This window comes from Sceloporus undulatus, chromosome 6 (assembly GCF_019175285.1).
Source record: "Sceloporus undulatus isolate JIND9_A2432 ecotype Alabama chromosome 6, SceUnd_v1.1, whole genome shotgun sequence".
Lineage (NCBI taxonomy): Eukaryota > Metazoa > Chordata > Lepidosauria > Squamata > Phrynosomatidae > Sceloporus > Sceloporus undulatus.
The window spans coordinates 60,921,635-60,942,571 of record NC_056527.1 but is presented as its reverse complement, the minus strand read 5'-3'; the positions used below and the strand labels follow the sequence as shown (position 1 = coordinate 60,942,571).

The 20,937-nt window shown below is 40.1% G+C and overlaps 1 protein-coding gene across 5 annotated transcripts in view; it reads left to right on the top strand.

Annotated features, from left to right (window-relative positions):
- PDE1C (phosphodiesterase 1C) overlaps positions 1-20,937 on the top strand; it is a 274,362-nt gene that overhangs the window by 41,917 nt on the left and 211,508 nt on the right. For all 5 annotated transcript variants that reach the window (XR_006104687.1, XM_042475750.1, XM_042475751.1 and 2 more), the window contains exons 2-3: positions 8,164-8,214; positions 16,048-16,219. Coding sequence is in view for 4 of the 5 variants with exons in the window: in XM_042475750.1 (XP_042331684.1) it covers positions 8,164-8,214; positions 16,048-16,219 (223 nt within the window). In the remaining variant the exon portion in view is untranslated. The remainder of the gene's footprint in view (positions 1-8,163; positions 8,215-16,047; positions 16,220-20,937) is intronic.

Below are 20,937 nucleotides of genomic sequence, written 5' to 3'. Positions count from 1 at the left end.
AAATTTAAATGAGATGTGCAAATGTTATCCTTCTCTATTCACATTATTCATAATTCATCTGTGGCCACTATTCCAAAAAAGAAAAGAAAAAAAAAAAAGAAAAGAAAAAAGATGTGTGACACAGTTTGGTGCCCCAGTCTTGAATTATGAGAAGGAAGTAGGCCAAAGAGGCTGTAAAGAATGTGCGTATGTGTGTTCTGAGGGACAGGGTGCAGTTAAACCTCTTATTAATAGTCTTCTTCTTGGACAACCTCTGATGAGCTGTTCTTTTCCTATAGCCAGGAAAATTAACTGGTAGAACAGAGGTGGATGCAATATGGCCCTCTCAGGCTGCATGGGACCCAGTGTGTTCACTCTCAATTTCTTGTATTTTTTTAAAAAAGAGTTTAAAGCTCCTTCAGCTCTTTTCAAACCAGAAGTGATCATGTGTGGCCCCCAGTCCTAGGATAACTTCTCAAGTCTGAGCCTGTCCCATCTCCTCTTGCAAAAACACTACCAAGGAGACAAGGAAGAGAGAGATGAACTTAATCAAACCTTTTCTCTTCCCTCCTGCTTTTTAGTCCAGTCTGTTTCTCCCTTGCTGGCCAGTTATTTATTAAAGGTGAGGCCTTTACTCTTTCAGTGGAGTAAGGCAAAAAAACTTTGCTACTCAGCTTTGCAAACCGGATTTAAAGGAGCCCAGGAAGCCATCTCTTGACTCTTGTCTCAATTGCTGGTCCACGTTATGTCCCTCGAAGTAGCAGCAGCTCTTGCTCCATCACTGTTTTCCTCAAAGCAACTCCCCTCATATTTGTTGGGCTTAAACTCCCATCACTCCCACCAAAACAGCCATTAATTGGATGATGAGAGCTATAGTTGAACATACTTTTTTTTTTTTTTGGGGGGGGGGAATAGACTGAGCAACATTGCCATAAGAAAAGGACTTTTCTTCATCTGGTCAGAGATGAAGTTATGGGGGAAAATTTAAACATGAATTTCCCTTCATTCTCCAATTTTTTAGTATTGCAGAGGTGCTCAGAACCTTGAACATTGCTCATATCCAGAATTCTTATACAGTGGGCCCTTGATATCTGCTGGGGTTTGGTTCCAGTACCCTCTTTAGACACCAACATCTGTGGATGTTCAAATCCCATTAAATACAATGGATAGTAAAATTGTGACCCTTATATAAAATGCCACAATCAAGGTTTGCTTTTGGGAATTTATATATATTTTTTGAATAATTTCATGCTGTGGATGCTTGAATCCATGTATAAGATATCTGTCAATACGGAGGCTTGACTGTGTTTGATGTAGTTTTTTGTGGGTTTTTCAGACTATGTGGCCATGTTCTGGAAGAGTTTGATGTTTCACCAGCATCTGTGGCTGGCATCTTCAGAGAATGCATTCTCTGAAGATGGCAGCCACAGATGCTGGCAGAATGTCAAACTCTTCTAGAACATGGCCACATAGCCTGAAAAAACCACAAAACACTATGGATCATAGAATCATAGAGTTGGAAGAGACCACAAATGCCGGCCCTGAAAGCCTTCGACTTCACATTGTGTTTGATATGTTCACATTCCTTTGGTAACCTTCCTTCCCCTTTCCTCTGGATGCCTGAACTGTATTTTTAAATGTTCAGTTGAAGTTTTTAATTACTTCAATCCTAGAAATTTGGGTACTGAAGGAAAATGTGACTGGTGGTGGTGGTGGTGGTGGGAGAAGTCTTATTTGGCGGGCAATGCCCTCATTTTGCCTCCCCTCCATAGCTATACCACTGTTTGTAATGGCTGAATCAAAGAAATCAAGACTTTGCAATTTTCCACGTGCCTCTTGCTTACGCCTTTCCAATTTCCGTTTACTACTAACAAGGACTGGGTTATTTTTTCCTGAAACTTTGGTCCTGAGTAATGAAAGTACTCCCACCAAAGAAAGCTATGCCAAGAAACAAATAGAATGGATGTGTTCTACACCATTTAATTCCTTACCCTTTGGTGTTAATATTCAGTCATAAAGAACAGTTGAGACTACTGAAAAACAAAACTGTTCCCTACATGAGATGAAATCTTCAAGGAATTAAGTCCTCTCTTTCTGCATTATAGTGTTTGCCAACATTTCCTGCTCTGGGGATTTGCTGAGCTAGTTGTTGATTCTAAAAACAAGGCACCTTAAGTAAAAGGTTATGTAACAAAGTCTGTAGCTGACTAATTTATGGCATTTATTCAGACTGCTGACATATCCATTTAGTCTGTCTCCCAACATCCAGTCCTTTTCTGGCCAATAATACAGTAGTCAAAATCCATAATGGAAAAGCCTTGCTAAGAAACCTTAAAAGAGGGTTTTTTTCTAACTTGTGACTAGAGCCAATGACTGAAGGCTGAGGAGGATAAAGGACTGCACAGGTTGTGATGGGTATATGTGGTCCTTTGCAAACTGGTACCCAGTGCTGGCTGGTAGCTTAGTGAGGTAGTGAGTCTGTTCTAAGTTTCACCCTGAACTTTAAAGGAGCTGTCTGTGCTGCTAAACACTACCCCACCCTGCAAAAACAAATTCAGTAGCTTTAATCCCTCCTGAAAAAGCCCAGAACAGAGTCACTATTCTGTTGACATGGAAGCCATCTACCATGGTTGCTTCCAAGCAAAGAAGAGGCACTCCCAGGCTGTGTAAGAATGGTTCTCATTAGGGGATTTTTAATTAGCTTAATTTGCTGAGAGGGGGACTCTTACAAAGACCCCTCGAGACTGACTCCCAAATTGTTTACGGAGGATCCAATCAATTCCTTAAGAAATAGCGCAGAGATGGACTTCTTCACTTAAAGTCTAGTTTTATTAATAGGGAGGAAACACACAGCCATAGACACATACTCTCACTCACGACTAAGGGAATAAAAGAGAGGAAAGTTGGGAATAGATGAGAGGCAAAACTAAGGGCTATACTTGCTCCAGTGGTCTCCCCTGGGAATCCAATGTAGATGAGCTGCTGGAAACGGAGCTTGATGAAATCTCAGTGACACGGAGAGGGAGGAGGAGGAGGGGGAAGTAGATTGGGACTGTATCAGAACTCAGACTGACAAGAAATCTGCCTGAATTCTAACACAGAACGCTGAATAAAGAATGTGTGGGTCCTTAAATAGACTAGTCCTGCCTTAGGTGGAGAGTTGTTTATTCTACTTCGAAGCAAAACTGAATTTATGCATTAAAGACTGCTTGATCTATAGACAGTCTCTACGATGGGAATGGTCATCAGTTCAGGAATGGTTCTGGCCTGGGTCATAAATCTGCCCAGATGTGTGAATGACCTTTCCTGGTGGCAACTCCTATCCAGGCCTCTTTGATCTAGGTTATGTGATGCTCTCGCTTCACAGTCATGAAGGACTCTAGTCATCTCCCATCAGGACCTCCTACATAGGGTCATGAGGAAGAAAGTCATCCACACTAAGGATGTTAGGTTTTTTTGGAGACTTTCTATGTTCAAGCAAGGCTGAGACCATCACATCCAATTATCTCCACCACAGCACTTAGGGAGTCATCACAATATTTAGGAAAAATCTAATCATGCTAACAGTTGTTCTCCACTCTTCTTTTCTGGGACATTGCAAAGCACCTCAATTCTAATCATGTGGATATTTTTCTTTTTAAAAAGTTGCTGGAAAATTCTTGTAGTGAAAAATCAGTACAATGAGATGACACCCTGAAGGCCACTTAACATTTTCCACATATGAAAAAATGGATGCGCATTTAAATGCAAATGGCAGAGAATCCCATGTACAATCGGCCCTCCATATCCATGGATTCTTTATCCATGGATTTAACTATGCACAGCTTGATAATATTTCTTTTAAAAATTCCCACAAGAAAATCTTGATTTTGTCATTTTATATAAGGGATATCATTTTATTACCGTATTGTATTTAATGGGACTTGAGCATCCATGGATTTTGGTATCCAAGGGGTGGGTGGGTCATGGAATCAAACCCCAGTGGATACCAAGGGCCCACTGTAGTCAGCCATGCAGACTGGCACACAGTGCATTCCAAAAGTCAGCTGAATTCAACGACAAAGGTATCAATGGCTACTGGTCATGATGGACTCCAGAAGTATGATGCATCTTAGTGCTGTGGGTGGGTGACTGTTGCATTCACTTCTTGCTTGTTCACATCCCACAGGTATGTGGTTTGCCACTGCTGAAATAAAACGCTGGAACAAAGAGGCCATTAGTCTGATCCAGCTGGCCTTGTAGTCTTCTTATGTGTGAATCCCAGGAACTGAAAGAGAATACATTGTTGCACCTGCCAGATTTAAATAGGCTAAGTGGCTTGGAGGGGGCTTCACAGTCTGTAATTGCATGAGAGCTTTCAGTTTCTTGGAAACAAAATGGAATGTGAGAAGAGTAGAAAATGAACAGGTGAACTGGAACTGTGGCATAAAAGGGTGGTATCTTGTGGGATTTAGGACGACGATTTGATACAAAAAGGTTGAAATACAGGCAAAGGCCACATATATCACAGAGAAAATTAAGAATTATTTTTGTAGCATTTCTGATTGCCTGAAAGCATTACTGAGAGATCTTTATTCTCCAGCCTCTCAGATTCCACTTACAGTGAAAAAAATGTATGATGATGATGATAATGCTACCCACTCAACTTGCACAGGTTTAATGACATCTTAGGTACATAGTAATGGAAATTTATGCCATTTGGGAATAACTGCATATAGCATGGAAAATTATCCAAGGGAGAATACCCCCCCTACCCCCAATGCCACTTGTATCTTGAGATACTGTTATTAATTGCAGGATTGCTTTACCTAACCAAAGACAGCTATGGAATAAACTATCCAGAATTTATGTTTTGGATTGGAGGTAGGGGGTGGAATTAGGAAAGCACTCAGAAATTCTAGTGGGTAGCCTCATTCAGTCACTCCCTCCCACTGTGGTGGCACAGTGGTTAAATGCCATTCACAGCCATGAGGTTGTGAGTTCGATCCCAGGCAGCGCTCCAGGGTTCACTCATCTTGCATCCTTCCATAGGTTGCTAAAACCCAGCTTGTTGGGGGGCAGTTAGCTCACACATTGTAAACCATGTAGGGAGTGCTTAAGTGCACTGATAAGCAGTATAGAAATGTTCTTGCTATTGCTCTTGATTTAAAAGGTAATTGTTAAATTAGGACAAAATAATTTTGACTCCAACTCCCAACCCCCCTGCTGTTATGCAAGCAAGGGATTTTGGGAGCTGTAGATGAAAAGGTAACTTTTCTAAGCTCTGATTCTATTATTTTTATAGTAAAATAGTACAAAATAGTACAAAGTTTTTAAGTGCTAAAATCCAGCTTTTAGTTTATTTACATAGTTGGTTTAGGGAATGGACCAGAGATCAAAATAGGTTGAAAGATCAGGAGGTACATATCAGTAATCATTAGATCAGGAGCTCCCAACTCATTTACTGCTTCATCATAGGACAAAGGTCTGTTCATGCTGTGTGGCTAAAAAAATTGCACTGCTATTTTTCTAGTATTTCCCAGGTATGAGGTATGAAGATGAGATGAGTATTCCTAAGCTTGTTAACTGTCCTTGAGTTAATCTTGACCTGTGGTGACCCTGATGATGAGACATCTCCAAGACCCCCTGTTCTCCACTACTCTGCCTAACTGCTCCAACCTCAGGCTCATGATCTCTTTAGTAGAGTCCATCCATCTAGCATCCATCTAGTACAGTGGTTCCCAACTTTTGATCCTCCCGGTGTTTTGGACTTCCAACTCCCAGAGGCCCCAGCTAGTTTAGCCAGTAGTAAGGCATTATGGGAGATGAAGTCCAAAACATATAGAGAACCAAAGGTTGGGTACTGTTCTAGTATTTTCTGTGGGAACCTGTGGTGGAACTTCTGTTCTTCTAAATTGCTCTGTGAAGTCCTCTAAATAATCATAGTAGGATTGTTATGTCTGCTGATTGGAATTACATTTCTGTAAGGAAACACATGTCCCCATGGGTGATACGCATAACTTCCCCATAAAGCATATTCAGAAGCTATTCTTTTGGGATAACAAGTCTGTTTTAAGCCATTTGTATTTATGGCAGATTTAAAAAAAAATTCTTTTAGTGCCTTATTGTTTTGAAATGTATAAATTATTTCATCTATCTATGAGCAAGAAATCTGGGAAAAAGAATAAATCAAATCTAAAAGTTAAAAGCCACATCTCCAAACCAGGTGGGGTGCCAATGATATATAATGTAACATACCTCACAAGAAACCCTTTTGGTGGCAATGAAACCTCAAAAATTACAACAAACTGACAATAAAAACAATAGCTACATTCTGAGACATAGCAGGGCTGCATTATTTTGCGAGAAATGTCGAAGAAAAAAGGAAGAAAAAGTGACTGAATCATGTTTTGAAGGAAAATTGCAGCAAAAAGCATCTTCATTGCTCGTAATTTTCAAGTTTGGCACTGTGATGACAATATGATGCTGATAGTGTTTAAAGTTGTGGCTTTAAGCTCCTTTGGGGAAAAAAAAAGTCTCAAAAGCAAACAACCCCACAGGATTTTTTATTACCAGAAAAGACAGAAGAATTTTCCATGTCAACAACAGCTTCGCATGCTGGTGTTGTCTTTTTTAAAATTTCATGCTGCTTACTAAACTTTACTGTTACACCCACATGTCATCTTTCGTTATGTTATGTGATAATTTTAATTTTACCACATGCACAAAAATATGGAAAATGTTCTGTGAGATCTTGCATCTCTGATCCTTAAAATGGGAAAGATTCTATGGATGGATGCCAGTGTGGTGCCAAAATGTGGCACTGTTATGGAAAACTCCACACAGCAGTGCAGTATGCCCACTTCACTAGAAATATCACACAAGAATAACAAGAGTTTGGGGAGCAATCCCCAGTGTTCAGTTCCTTAGGTGTTTGGAAGGAAACGCATCTGGAATCCTCACATGTGATTTTTTTTTTACTGTAAAAGGGGAAATGTTCAAATTAACTTTGGACTTTGCAGTGTTTTCCTGGAATTTTAAATCCATCTTGGCAAGTGGAATCCACTTTTAACTATACACTTATGAAGCTGCCCACACAGCCAAATAACATGTCCTCCTTCCCCACTCCCATCCCCCCCAAAACAAACAAGCTTCATTTATATACCGCTTCATACCGCCTAAGCAGTGTCTAAGCGGTTTACAACTGAAAGCTACAACTTACGACTGTACAACTGTAAGCAGTGATCATACTGGGTGACACAGGAACTAATCCTTGGCTGTGGTGCAAACTGTCTGGACCATGTAGGGCCAGTTCACCACTGAACCTGTGGTATACCACCCTTAAAATGCTTCTTTCCTCCAGATTTTCCCAGTAGATCCAGAGCCCTCTGGAGTAATGTGCTGGGCAGTGTTCATACTATCATCAGACTGTGCCACCCACTGCTGTGAATCTTTCCCTCTAAGGTCAGATTGAGGTGTCCAGCCATGTGGCTGATACTGGATGCCTTATTCCGACTTCAGAGGGAATGACCTGTGTTGGCAGTGGCAGGTGTCACAGTGCGAAACACATGTGAACAGTTGTCTAGTGCATCGCTCCAGAGTACCAGGTAATGGGGAAATGTCAGGGCCGCTTTGGGACCAGAATACTCCATCCTGCTCCCAGAGCATTTGTGCAGACATGGCCTTAAAAGAGATGGCACATTTTCAGATGGGAGAGGAAGTTTTGTAGGATAACTCAAAAATCTGACCTGGAAAATAGTAATAGGATTGCTCCAAGGTGCAGAACATAAAATCATTTGGGCAAGGGGCTGAAGGAATACAGGATGTTATAACATTTCCTTCTACTGGTCAATGCATTTGGAAAGAGGTTTTTCTATTACTAGCAAGCTACTAGCACAGTAGCATGTTTACTGTGTAATCTTTGACTTGTTTGTTTAGGTTTAAGCCTCACAAAGATCAGTGAGACATACTAATAATTAAAGAAATGAAATTTTAAAATAAATTCAATTTGTTGAATTCTTGAAGTCTGTGGGGAGGGGGCATCTGGAATACTAATGTGGGACTATAGAGTAAATGTGTAAATGTGTATTGGACTAAGACACAAAAATGTTGCTTTGCCACTATCCTGTGAGAAAGTTGGGGAAGTGTATCTTCATATTGCTGAACATGTACACATTTTAATAGAACCTGTACTTTCTTTTTCAGTGGCAAATGAGGCAGGCGACAAAAATGCTCGACCACTTTCACGATTTGCTCGTAAGTAGTCTAGTCTTGTTGATTCGCTTTCTAAATTTTTAAAATCAATGCCACCAGGCCACCTGCTCTATACGAAGAACCTTCCTTCTGTATCCAAATTACTAGAACCCAGCTATGGGTTACAGTTTCCTTTCTGCCTTCCTGAAAGCAGGGCCCTCTTTGAAATTTTCCCCAAGATGCCTTCACCACTGAGAAAACCCACAGCCTTTTCTGGATGCCAGTTCCTTTGCCCTCTGCCGGCACTAACATATCTGTTGAGTAATATTCACAGGGTGCATTTCTTCGTTTGAAGAGCTGTTAGAAGATGGTACTCTCTTTGAAGGGCCACCGAGTCTCTAAAACCAGCTTGATAGTAAAAAACAAGAGAGCAAGGCCCATGTTGATCCCACTGACATTTAGCATAGAGGGGGAGTCATGCAGTCCAGATTTTCTGCACTGTAACTCCCAGCATTCCTTAACATTGGCTATACTGGCTAGGGCTGTTGGAACATGTTCAAAAACATTTAGAGAGCTGAATGATTTCCACTAGAATCATGGGCAGCAGACTGAACAGTCACACAAATCATAATCTTCCCCATTATGGTGAGAGATATGGCATTTCTATATCAGTTATGCCAGTTGCTTAGAGGGATTGGCATATGCAAATACTGTGCACATCTGTACTTGCTTTGTTCTGTTTTTGATTATCCTTTCCACCCTTGCCCCTTATGGTTATATTTGTGTGCTCACAAAAAAAGGAGACACATCTCAAGATGCTGAAGATGTTTAATGTTTAATCATGAAAAAGCCCAATGGGGTTTAGCTAATGGATATTTTAAGGTTGAAAGTACAAAGAATATGAAAGTACAAAGAATATGAAAGCCGGTGAAGTGTAGTGGTTTCAGTGTTGAGATTCTAGGGAACCAATCTCTGAATCTCTGCTCTGTGGGTGACCCTGGGCAAGTCAAGTGATAATAGCTGAAGAGGAAGGCAATGGTGAACCTTCTCTGAATAAATCTTGACCGGAAAAACCTATGATAGGATTGCTGTAAATTGGAGTTGACTTAAAGATACATAACAAGAACAAAATAAAGGATAGAAAAGACAATACACAAATGTGCATGTTCAGTTCAAGCTCCAGGAAGAATCGATAAGCATACAGATTTGAACAGGAAAGGAGTATCTGTATTCCTTTGTATCTTGGATGCAGTATTCCCATGTAATCACTTGGTGGCACTCTAACCATATTTTGTATTTCTGGATGTAGTAAACTCTAGCCACAGTGTAAATAAACAGATTATTCATTCCACATACACAGTATGAATTTTGCCTTTTTATCTTGGATGTTGCTGCTCAAGACCCAAGAATATTTAGTTGTGAAATTTGGGGACATTACTATGTAGCAGAAGGGTCTGTTCAGATTGGCATAAGTGGTTGTTGTGCAGCAGTAGAGTCTGAGTAGAGTCTCATAAACAAATGACTGATTCATGCATACTGAACACCAGAAACCAACAAAAAGGAGTGATTTCCCCCCCCAGTATTCAGGAGACAAGGATATGCTGAAGTATGCGATCAGTATGTATAGTAAGGATTAAAGCTCACAATTCCAGAAGTAAATAATTTTTCAAAAATCAAAAAAGCTTCGAATCCCATTTTGGAGAAAGGTGAAACATAAGTGCAACATATGCATGCATGTATACATACATACATAAAATTTCTAAGGAAGATGTAAAAAGGAGCAAGAAACTAGCACTGATTAATATATCAGTAATGCAACATGAAAATGAAATACAATGATACCATTTATTGGGCTCACCAGCTTTCTTAAATCCTGTCATTACTTACTAAGAAGTAAACCTTTCTTCCTGCTACCTGAGTGTGATAATGTTAGGCTCCATTAAGGGATTTTAGAGATTCTTGAAAAACTACTATATTATACGCATGTTCTTTTTCTTTTCACCCCTGCCTACCTATCCAGATTGTGACTGTTGCTGATGTTTTTGAATTGTAGCTGTTTTACAAGTATAACAATTGATTACATGTGAGATAAATCAGCTTTTTAAAAAGAATGGAGCTTATCACATGGAAGAAAACCCGACTGCACCTCAGTGGGATGCAGATGGGTTGCAGGATGCAGGTGGGAATTATCACATGCAATTCACAGCTGATTCCGCTGGGTGAGTGCAGCCTGCCTGCATCCCAGGTCTCAGGTGCACTTTGGAGACCGCTTTTCAAAACCAGGAGCTTTCTGACTTTGCAAAGTGGTCTTCAAAGTGTGACTGGTATATATCCAGGCTGCACTTGCCCAGCAGAATTGGCAGTGAATTATGTGCAATAATTCCCTCCTGCATCCTGCAACCCACCTGCATACCATTGGGGTGCACTCAGGTCTTTTGTCTGTGCAAAAAGCTCCTTAAAAGATTGGATTGGGGTTGCAATACCAAGGAAAGGACTTAAACTCTTTGTTTCTGCAATTTAAATTATTCTTCCAAAACTGCTTTATATATACCAATCAGCTGTATATATGTGGCAATAAATTATTTCCCCAAATCTGCACAGGATGCTGATTTCTACTTCTTTTCAGGCATACTGATAACCTTCCCATAGGGTAACCACTTATGCATCTCTCCTATAACACACACACACACACACACACACACACACACACACACACACACACACACTCTATTATCATATGCTAACTGATGTATTTAACTAAACATTCTGAAATACTATGCTTTTAAATAGGATATATGGCTACCACCCCATTCTTCAGCTTCAGAGGTGGACGTAATTTGATCTGCCCCTGGATAGCAAAATTGCAGGCTTGGACTCCAATCTCACTTTTGAAAATTTTTAGGGCCCAAACCCTCTCCCATAAAATCAGATATAGGCTGATTTTGCCATATTTGGACCTCACAGTGCATTTTAGATCTAAGAAAAGAGTTCTAGGTCACTTCTTGTTTTAAAAACATCTCTCCAGGTTGAAAATGGTCCAGCCTCTGATAAGAAGGTACATTTGTGCCCTTTCCCCAAATTAAAAAAGAATCAAGGGTGTGAAGGGGGTAGGAGATGCCTAGCCAAGCTATCTTTGTGTTTTCTGCTTTGGAACTACCCCAGTTCTTTCTAAAGTATCCCACTTCTTTTGTCTTCCAGGTCAGACACTATGTGTTTCTAGATAGATGGCGCCCAGAAATTCTAGTCAAAAAACTATGTCTTTCCATCTTTCATAGAAGTTGTCTAGTAAGGAAAAAGAGAAAATAAAAAAATGGGAAAACAGAAGAAGCTTTCATATGGAAGGGAACATAGTTTTGGCCACATCTTTAAAAGTTCAGAAAATGGTGCAGAGTGCTAGAACAGCCCCAGCTCAAAGTACCCACTGGATATGCCTCAAATATTTTCCATAGTGGAAGCTGCTTCAGAACTTCTCCTCATTTCGCTTAGGGGTTCCCCAAGTTCCTAAGCCTGACCAACTGGGGCCAGGGACCTGAAACGTCCCTTGAAACATGTAGAGCACTCAGAGAGTTTTGTTCTGCTCTGGCCCCCACTGTCTCCCAATATCCCCCAGAGTCCAGTGTGCCACTTCCTACTGTCCAAACACACACCACACTCCTTCCCTTTCCTCCAATTTTCTTAACATGAATGGTGGTGCAGAGTGTACATGTACTCACATACACTGTTAAATGAACAGGAGTTATGTCTATCCTGTCAAGTTGTAGAGTTGGGAAGACTGAATGCATTGATATACTATATATACTCGACTACAAGTTAATGTCATGTATAAGTTGAGGGCAGTTGGGGGGGGCAAAATTTTGGATTGTGATGCAACTCTTGGATAAGTCAAGGGTAAAACTTAGGGACATGCAACAAAGGATCTAAATGATGAAGCAAAGGAAAACAATGCCAAAAACCTACAAAATTATGGCAGACATACCTATTTTGGCTCACACTAAAGGATGGATGGAAGAGAGAATAGAAGGACAGATTGTACTCTTGCCTTTCACCATGGGATAGTTCCCTTTCTAATAAGAGTTAATGTATAGTATTTACATTGACCCATAGATAAGTCGACCTAGATTTTTGGAGTCAATTTTTTGACTTAAATTTCTAGACTTATTCATGAGTATATACAGTAGTTTCTGCTTAAATGTTACATGTGTCTTTAGTTCTAAAATGGCCTCTTGCTATCCCAGGTTTGAAGCATGAGTTGACTTTATTAGGACCTCACTAGAAGAGTTAATGCCACCACAGTGCTCAGCATTTGTGTTCCTGTTTGTGGATGTCAGCGATACATCTGAGCTCTCAGGGATTGTTTCCTATTCACTCCCATTGTGAGAGGAGCTTTGTGAGACATCGAGCATTAACTGAAACAAAAAAGCATGAATGGTAATTGCAGCACAGGAAGACAGTCCCCTTGGGACAACAAAGTGAAATGATCTTAGATTCCACATGTGTTTTTCTCAAAAGAAGAATAAGCTCAGTTTCACGTTTGCAGAACTCACATGGAATTTCTAAGGTGTAATTTTCATGCAGCAGGCATCTTCTGGGAGTCTTTTCAGAAGACGATTGTCACATTGAGACATATACTCTCTGTATATAGTACAGCATAATAGTGTGTGTGCATGTGTGTGTGGTACATGTGTGCATGCATATACACAATGTATGTGAATCTCTGTCTCTCTCTCTCTGTACATAAAAGGATGAAAGAATCATAGAATCATAGAATCATAGAATCATAGAGTTGGAAGAGACCGCAAGGGCCATCCAGTCCAACCCCCTGCCATGCAGGAAATCCAGATCAAAGCATCGTCGACAGATGGCCATCCAGCCTCTGTTTGAAGACCTCCAAGGAGGGAGACTCCACTACACTCCGAGGAAGTGCATTCCACTGTCGAACAGCCCTTACTGTCAGGAAATTCCTCCTAATGTTGAGGTGGAATCTCTTTTCCTGTAGCTTGCATCCATTGCTCCGGGTCCTAGTCTCTGGAGCAGCAGAAAACAAGTTTGCTCCCTCCTCAATATGACATCCCTTCAAGTATTTAAATAGGGCTATCATATCACCTCTTAACCTTCTCTTCTCCAGGCTAAACATCCCCAGCTCCCTGAGTCGTTCCTCATAGGGCAAGGTTTCCAGACCTTTCACCATTTTAGTCGCCCTCCTTTGGACACGCTCCAGTTTCTCAATGTCCTTTTTGAATTGTGGCGCCCAGAACTGGACACAATATTCCAGGTGGGGCCTGACCAGAGCAGAATATAGTGGCACTATTACTTCCCTGGATCTAGATACGATACTTCTATTGATGCAGCCTAAAATCGCATTGGCCTTGTTAGCTGCCGCATCACACTGTTGACTCATGTTCAACTTGTGGTCTACTTGGACTCCTAGATCCCTTTCACATGTTGTCTCCTTAAGCCAGGTGTCTCCCATCCTATATCTGTGCATTTCATTTTTTTGCCCTAAGTGCAGTACCTTACATTTCTCCCTGTTGAAGTTCATTCTGTTAGCTCTGGCCCAGCTTTCTAGTCTATTCAGGTCATTTTGAATTTTGATCCTGTCCTCTGGAGTATTAGCTATTCCTCCTACTTTAGTGTCATCTGCAAATTTGATAAGTATTCCCCCAATTTTTTCCTCCAAGTCATTGATAAAGATGTTGAATAGCACTGGGCCCAGGACAGAGCCCTGTGGGACCCCACTGGTTACTTCTCTCCAGGATGAAAAGGTGCCATTGTTGAGCACCCTTTGGGTTCGGGCGGTCAACCAATTACAAATCCACTTAACAGTTGCCTTGTCCAGCCCACATTTTACAAGCTTGTTTGTGAGAATGTCATGGGGAACCCTGTCAAAGGCCTTACTGAAATCAAGATATACTATATCCACAGCATTCCCTTCATCTACCAAGCTGGTAATTTTATCAAAGAAAGAGATTAGATTTGTCTGGCATGACTTGTTTCTCTGAAACCCATGTTGACTTTTTGTGATTATGGCATTGCCTTCTAGATGTTCACAGACTCTCTGTTTAATGATCTGCTCCAGAATCTTTCCTAGTACTGATGTCAGACTAACTGGACGATAATTGTTGGGATCCTCTTTTTTCCCCTTTTTGAAGATGGGGACAACGTTTGCCCTCCTCCAGTCGGCTGGGATCTCTCCTGTTTTCCAGGAGTTTTCAAAGATTATTGCCAATGGCTCCGATATTACATTAGCCAGTTCTTTTAATACCCTTGGATGTAGCTCATCTGGTCCTGGAGACTTAAATTCATTTAGGTTAAACAGGTATTCCTGTACTATCTCTTTACTTATTTTGTGCTGAAATTCCCCTATTCTGTCCTCTGCTCCATTATCCTCAGGTTGAGCACCCTTTGCCTTTTCTGAGAAGACTGAGGCAAAGAAAGTGTTGAGTAATTCTGCCTTTTCTCTGTCTTCTGTTAGCATTTTGCCATCTTCTCCACGCAGTGGCCCTACCGTTTCCTTCTTCTTCCTTTTGCTGCGGACATATCCAAAAAAGCCCTTTTTGTTGTTCTTAACCTCTCTAGCAAGCCTGAGTTCATTCTGTGCTTTAGCTTTTCTGACCTTATCTCTACACTTGCTAGCTATTTGTTTGAATTCCTCTTTGGTGATTTCCCCATTTTTCCATTTCTTATACATGTTCCGTTTAAAATTTAGCTGAGCTGAAAGTTCCTTTGTCATCCATCCTGGGTTCTTGCGACACCTCCCATTTTTCTTTCTCACTGGAACTGTTTTAATTTGTGCCTTCATTATCTCCCTTTTGAGAAACTCCCATCCATCCTGAACTCCCTTCTCTTTTAGTATTCCTGACCATGGGATCGCACCCAGTATTTCTCTAAGTTTACTGAAATCCGCTCTCCTAAAGTCTAGGATGCGTGTCTGACTATGCCTGGCTTCTCCTTTCCATTGTATAACAAACTCCAGGAGAACATGGTCACTTCCACCTAAGGATCCCACCACTTGCACTTCATTAACCAAGTCATCCTTGTTGGTTAGGATCAGATCTAAAATAGCTGATCCCCTTGTTGCCTCTTCCACCTTTTGGACCATGAAATTGTCTCCGAGGCAAGTGAGGAATTTACTAGACCTTGAGGATCTGGCTGAGTTTGACTTCCAACAAATATCAGGGTAGTTGAAGTCACCCATCACTACTACATCTCTCCTTTCTGACTGTGTGGTCATCTGTTCTAGAAAGGCATCATCCAATTCCTCTGTCTGACTTGGGGGTCTGTAGTAGACTCCCACCATAACATCCTTGTTGTTTCCCTGCCCTTTAATTTTTATCCAGATGCTCTCCACCTGGCTTCCAGGATTGATGTCCTGGATCTCTTCACTGGTGTAAATATCTCTGACATATAGGGCTATTCCTCCTCCTTTCCTGTTTGGCCTGTTTCTCTTGAAAAGGTTATACCCCTCTATTTCCACATTCCAATCATGAGACTCATCCCACCAGGTTTCAGTGATGCCTATTATATCGTATTTGCTTTGTTGTACCAGGAGTTGAAGTTCATCATGCTTATTTCCCATGCTCTGTGCATTAGTGTAGAGGCATCTAAGACCATGTGTTCCCTTTACTTGCTGCTTGTGCAAGTTCTTTTGCCTCCCACTGTTGGGTCCTTGCACTGTTTGTCTTGTTCCATCATCAGGTGGATCTCTTGTAAACTTCCATGAATGAGACAGTGTGGTTGCAGAACAAATGCCTTATCTGGAAACATCCCTTGATATGACCTGAAATTCTTCATGATCAAAGGCACAGCATTTCCAGTACCTTTCTGCAGTCCCCTGAATAGGTGAGTTCTCATAATGATTTATTATTAACATTTTTGTCTTTATTTCTTTTGGTTCAGGGTCAAAATCTCAGAACTGCTTGTGGAACACCATTATTGGTGGGCTTACAGAAAATCTTAAGGAAAAGCAGAAACCAACCGTCCTCTTTGATTCAAGGCCTCCTGAAGAAGTCTTGGCAGAAGAGCTGCCTCCAGTGGAGAGTCCTGAAGCACTCGTTAAAACTTCATTCAGGTTTGATAGATACAGATGTTCATTTCTTAAGTTTGGCTTTCCATAGCCATTAGAATATTGAATCTGTAAAGGAGATGACAAGATATTCTTTTTTTCCTAAAGGAAATGAAGACGAGTTAGTGTAGTAAATGTAATTAGTGAGTTATGTTTTTCTCAAGTTGTAACACAGAAACAGAGACTGGAATGTTATTTTTAAGTAGGAACTACTTTTAAAAAAGTAACTTATTATTATTTGAACAGTAGTTGTAGTGGGTGCAGCCCCTGCCACCAGACAGATGGGTTCAGAGTGCTTATCAGCATCATGGCCAGTGATAAGCGGGTTTATTCTGTGTATGGTTAAGCCTAGTGGCATAAGAGGGTTTATTCTGTGTATGGTTAGGTCCTACTTGCTAGTTTTACTTTAGCCTGGTGGTTCAAGGCTGGGAGCAGACCAGTAGTTGGAAACAGAGGAGAGGGGAATAAGATTTCCTGTTAGCAACAAGCTTGACTGGGTTCTCACAACTTTTAAAATGGAACACTTACACAGTTCAGTTTCCTTTGTTTGTTTCTGCCCCACATTGCTTCGGAGTGATATAATGTTACACAAAAGTAACACACTATAAGGAACATTACAAGCAGCACATTACGTCCAGGCTCTGCTTACAAAGAAAGAAATACCAGGTGGAAAGCAAATAAAACTTTTTCTTCTTATACGAAATAAAGCATTTGAAAGTGGTGGATGCTACTTTGATATTTTGGAAACTCTGATCTTTGTAAGGATATTACTGCATGCTGGAAAATTTCAAGAATAAATTTACTGTTGCAATAGGAAGATCTGGTATATTATTAATCTGTTAGAAGTTTAAGGAAGGGACAACACTGTTAAGGAAAAAATGGGAAGGGGATTTTGTATAGTACATTGTCCTCTACTCATTCGCCCCTTCTTCCTGCCCAAAGCTCTTTCTTCTGGCTCTTATATATATTACTTTTGATGGGCTTTTGAAACATGATTTCATTTTGATATGTAGGCTAAGTTGCCAGTCCCAACTAGAATAGACTCATGGAAGCCATGGGATGTACATAAATATTTACTCACCATTTAGCATTCACTGAGTTTATTCTAGTTGAGTCTAACAAGTGGATTATGGCCATTTATGCTTGAATTTACCCAATTCTCGGTAAATTTACCATAGGTGTGACCCCACTGCAAACATAGTGGAAAAGGACATGGAACAGTTATGAAGCAGGGCATTTAGCCTTTCTCATATGTAGGCTAATTCTGTTTCCTTAAATTTGGCTGATAGGGATAGCTGCAGAGTGCTTCTCCCTTTCATTCTTTCTTATCAATAGCTTCTCTGTTGTTCTACTTCTTTTAGCTTCTAAGTAAATTCTACTTCTCAGTTTTCTGGTTGTTAAAATCAGTTTGAATAGTCAGTTGCTTGAGTTGTCATCTGTAACTTTATTTCCCACTCAGTTCCCCCCCCCCCCAGCCCTTTTTTGGATTATAATTTCCATCAGCCCCAGTTATCATAACTAGTACTCAGGAAGAGTGTGAGAGTTGCAGGGCAAAATGGCTGAAGCGATCAGTGTGGAATTTAAATTCATTCATTTTCATTTATTCACTTTATACTCCAATTTTCTCTTGGCATGGGATCCAAAGCAGCTTAAATTAATCTTAAAATCTTAAATTAAAATCTTATTTTACAAATGTTTTTTGAAATCAATTAAACAGCTATTCTATTAAAGGGTAGATGGATAAAAAGCAATTTAAAATACAATAAATGACTCTCCCACTTGTCCCCAAATGATCATAAATGATTTTTGAATAAGAGTTCAGATCTTGTTTCCTAATATAGCGAAAACAAATGTTGTGTAACGCTGAGTTAAGGATACTGTCTTGGTTTAAGATTGTTTTCCAGTGTCAGTATCATACTGGTGATTGTTTCAAAAGGTATGTTTTGTTATGGGAAGATTTTTTTTATCAAATGCATCATGATACAAATTATCAGATTTCTGGTTTTACTGCTAAAAAAACCAAGCATGTCTACGGATTCTAGTTACTTCACTCAGCAGGTCTGAATCTATCAGCCAAATAGACTAAAATCCAAAGGGTCTTTGGATACTCAAAGAAATATGAAGGTGTAACCGTGTTTATAAACCGTATGTACTTGTATAAAAGACACAGTTATCTGTGCTTTTCAAGCTGTACGTGACCAAAGTTATGCTTTCAAAACCTGATGGCTAATTAATTCACTTGACTATTCCAGCTATTCCTCTTTCCATCAAGTACTCTTACTGAGCATGTATGTGAAGTTATCCAAGATCAGTATTAGGACGTAATCATGCAGCACTTTGAAAAGTGGTGGTTTTTTTGCGTATGAATAATTCTTATATGTCAGAACAATTTTAATAATCTTTTAGTTGCAGTCGTCAGTGCTGACTAACCAAGCTGGAGGTAGGCTATCCCCAGTTTTGATGCAGTGTTTCTCTGAATATCATTGCTGGGGAGCAAGAGTAGAAAAGGGTACAAGTATGCAAAGTAGATGCGTTCCTGGGCTTTACTTTTTCAACAGAAACTTTGTTACCAGAATTTATAATCAGGTCAGGTATTCTTGGTCCAACTGGAAAAATGCATATTATTATTATTATTATTATTATTATTATTATTATTATTATTATTATTATTATATCCTTGGCCTCAGGCCACAAAGTTTCTTCAGCTAGCTCTGCTTGCTTCTGGTGCTTCCAGGTAATAGCAGATAAGTTTTAGTGGTTGGTTAGCAATGTCTCATTCTGGCCTGTGACCAATAGCATATTTTTGCCTGGTTTGGGTTTTTATTTACACATGTGGAAATGCCAAACTATTAAAACATTTAACAATGTTAAAAGTACACTAGAGGGCGCAAAGTTACAATGGATAATACATCCAGATTCTCTTATGGCACAGTGCAAAAAAAGTATAAGATGTGCAGGAACATGTTAGCTTTATTTCTGAAGTATTTTTCTTTACTGGAGCAAGACAATGCTATAACATGGCATAATTACAACTGGAAAACACCAACACTTGATGTATAACTTTTATTTGGAAATTATCTCTCTCTCTCTCTCTCTATAAAATTAAGCTATGCTGGTTTATAGAAGGAAAAAAAGTCAACAATACCTTTAACCAAATATTTGCAAAACTGTGGGCAATTCTATGAAATTTCCAAATATCTTCATCAGCTCTCTTCATCGTATTAATGAAAATTGTGTGTGGAGAGGAAGGAAGAGAAGTTGACTTGATTTTGAAGTCATGAAGTCTGCGAGGTTGGAGTCTTAATGCTGCGTGGAGGAAGAGATGCAGATTAAAGTCACACCTAAGAGAGAAGAATCAACAAAGATGTCAGAACATACTGATTTTGCCATTTAAAAAAAAATGAAAGTCCAGTAGCTGCTTATATTTGTCTCCAACCTTAGATGAATCACGCAGGTTTCTAGGTAGATTTAGGTAGGTGTAGTCTGAAATCTGCATGCTACTTAGCAGTGTCTTCTTGCCCATCTAAGTCTGCATTTCTTGCTCTACTCCATTGTAAAACTTTGACTGGGCAAATTTTGACATCAAGTAGCTACACTCTCACACATTCTTGTCTTGTTGCCTTTCCCTCCTTCTGTTATGCTCCCCAGTGTCACAGTGTAGTGTGTTCTTGTCCACACATGCACCTCTCTTCTGCCAATACATTTGAAAGCCTGAGAGCTCACCTAAGATTCAATTTGCATAGAAGGAGGTGATTGGAGTCATGTGGTATTTGTGTGATATAAGGCTTATTTATACATATATGCAAGCTGAGCATAAGAGGAATTAACATTTCTAAAGATTTCTGATGATTACCAGATGACTAAGGAAATGCTTAGTCCCATAGGATTTTTTTGCCCAGAGGCGTTAGCTCTCTGACTTCTTTTCAGATCCAGTGCCAGTCAGACTGACAGCTACATACATAGAGAGGAGAAACAGATTCTTTCTGTCACTTAGCACATCCCTTGCAGGGTTAGGGGGAGAGCTGGCACATCGCTGCCTATTGTCTATGTCCTATGCCTACGTCGGCTATCCAAGCTCCCATTGACCCACAAAATCATAATCTTGGTCTTTGAAAGGTTAGGCTCCAGGCTCCTACAGACACTAGTTACTGAAAACTTAGCATCAAGCATTATAGAGCTCTTTCACACTGTATAAATAGCACTATGTCCTGGCAATATCATACAGAATCCTGGGGTTTATGATTTAGGAAGAGGTATTGTACTGTAGCCTATACTTCAGAAGAAGGAACTGGCAAAACCACCTCTGAGTATTCTTTGCCTAAGAAAACCTTGTGAAATTCATGAGTTTGCCATAAGGTAATGTGGAGGTGCACACACACACATTTAGAATTCTTACCAGGAAACTATGATGGTTAGAGGGGAATCATAGGGCTATAGTTGTGCAGTGCAAAAGAGCCACTTGGAAAGGACACGAATTCTCTTTGAAGTCACAGGTACTGGACTGTAAGAGATGGTTGAAAGGTCATTCAGTAATGTCAAATGCATAACTTTTACATTACTCTGGAAATGTCATGCACGTTGCTCATACCATAGAAATTAATTGAAGTGCTGGCAGTTCAACTCTGGCTAGTCTGAGAACTATATTACATCAGTCCTGCAACAATCACATTGCTAATGCAAATGGGAGCATACTGGTTTAAAACCATTCACTACCACACATTCTC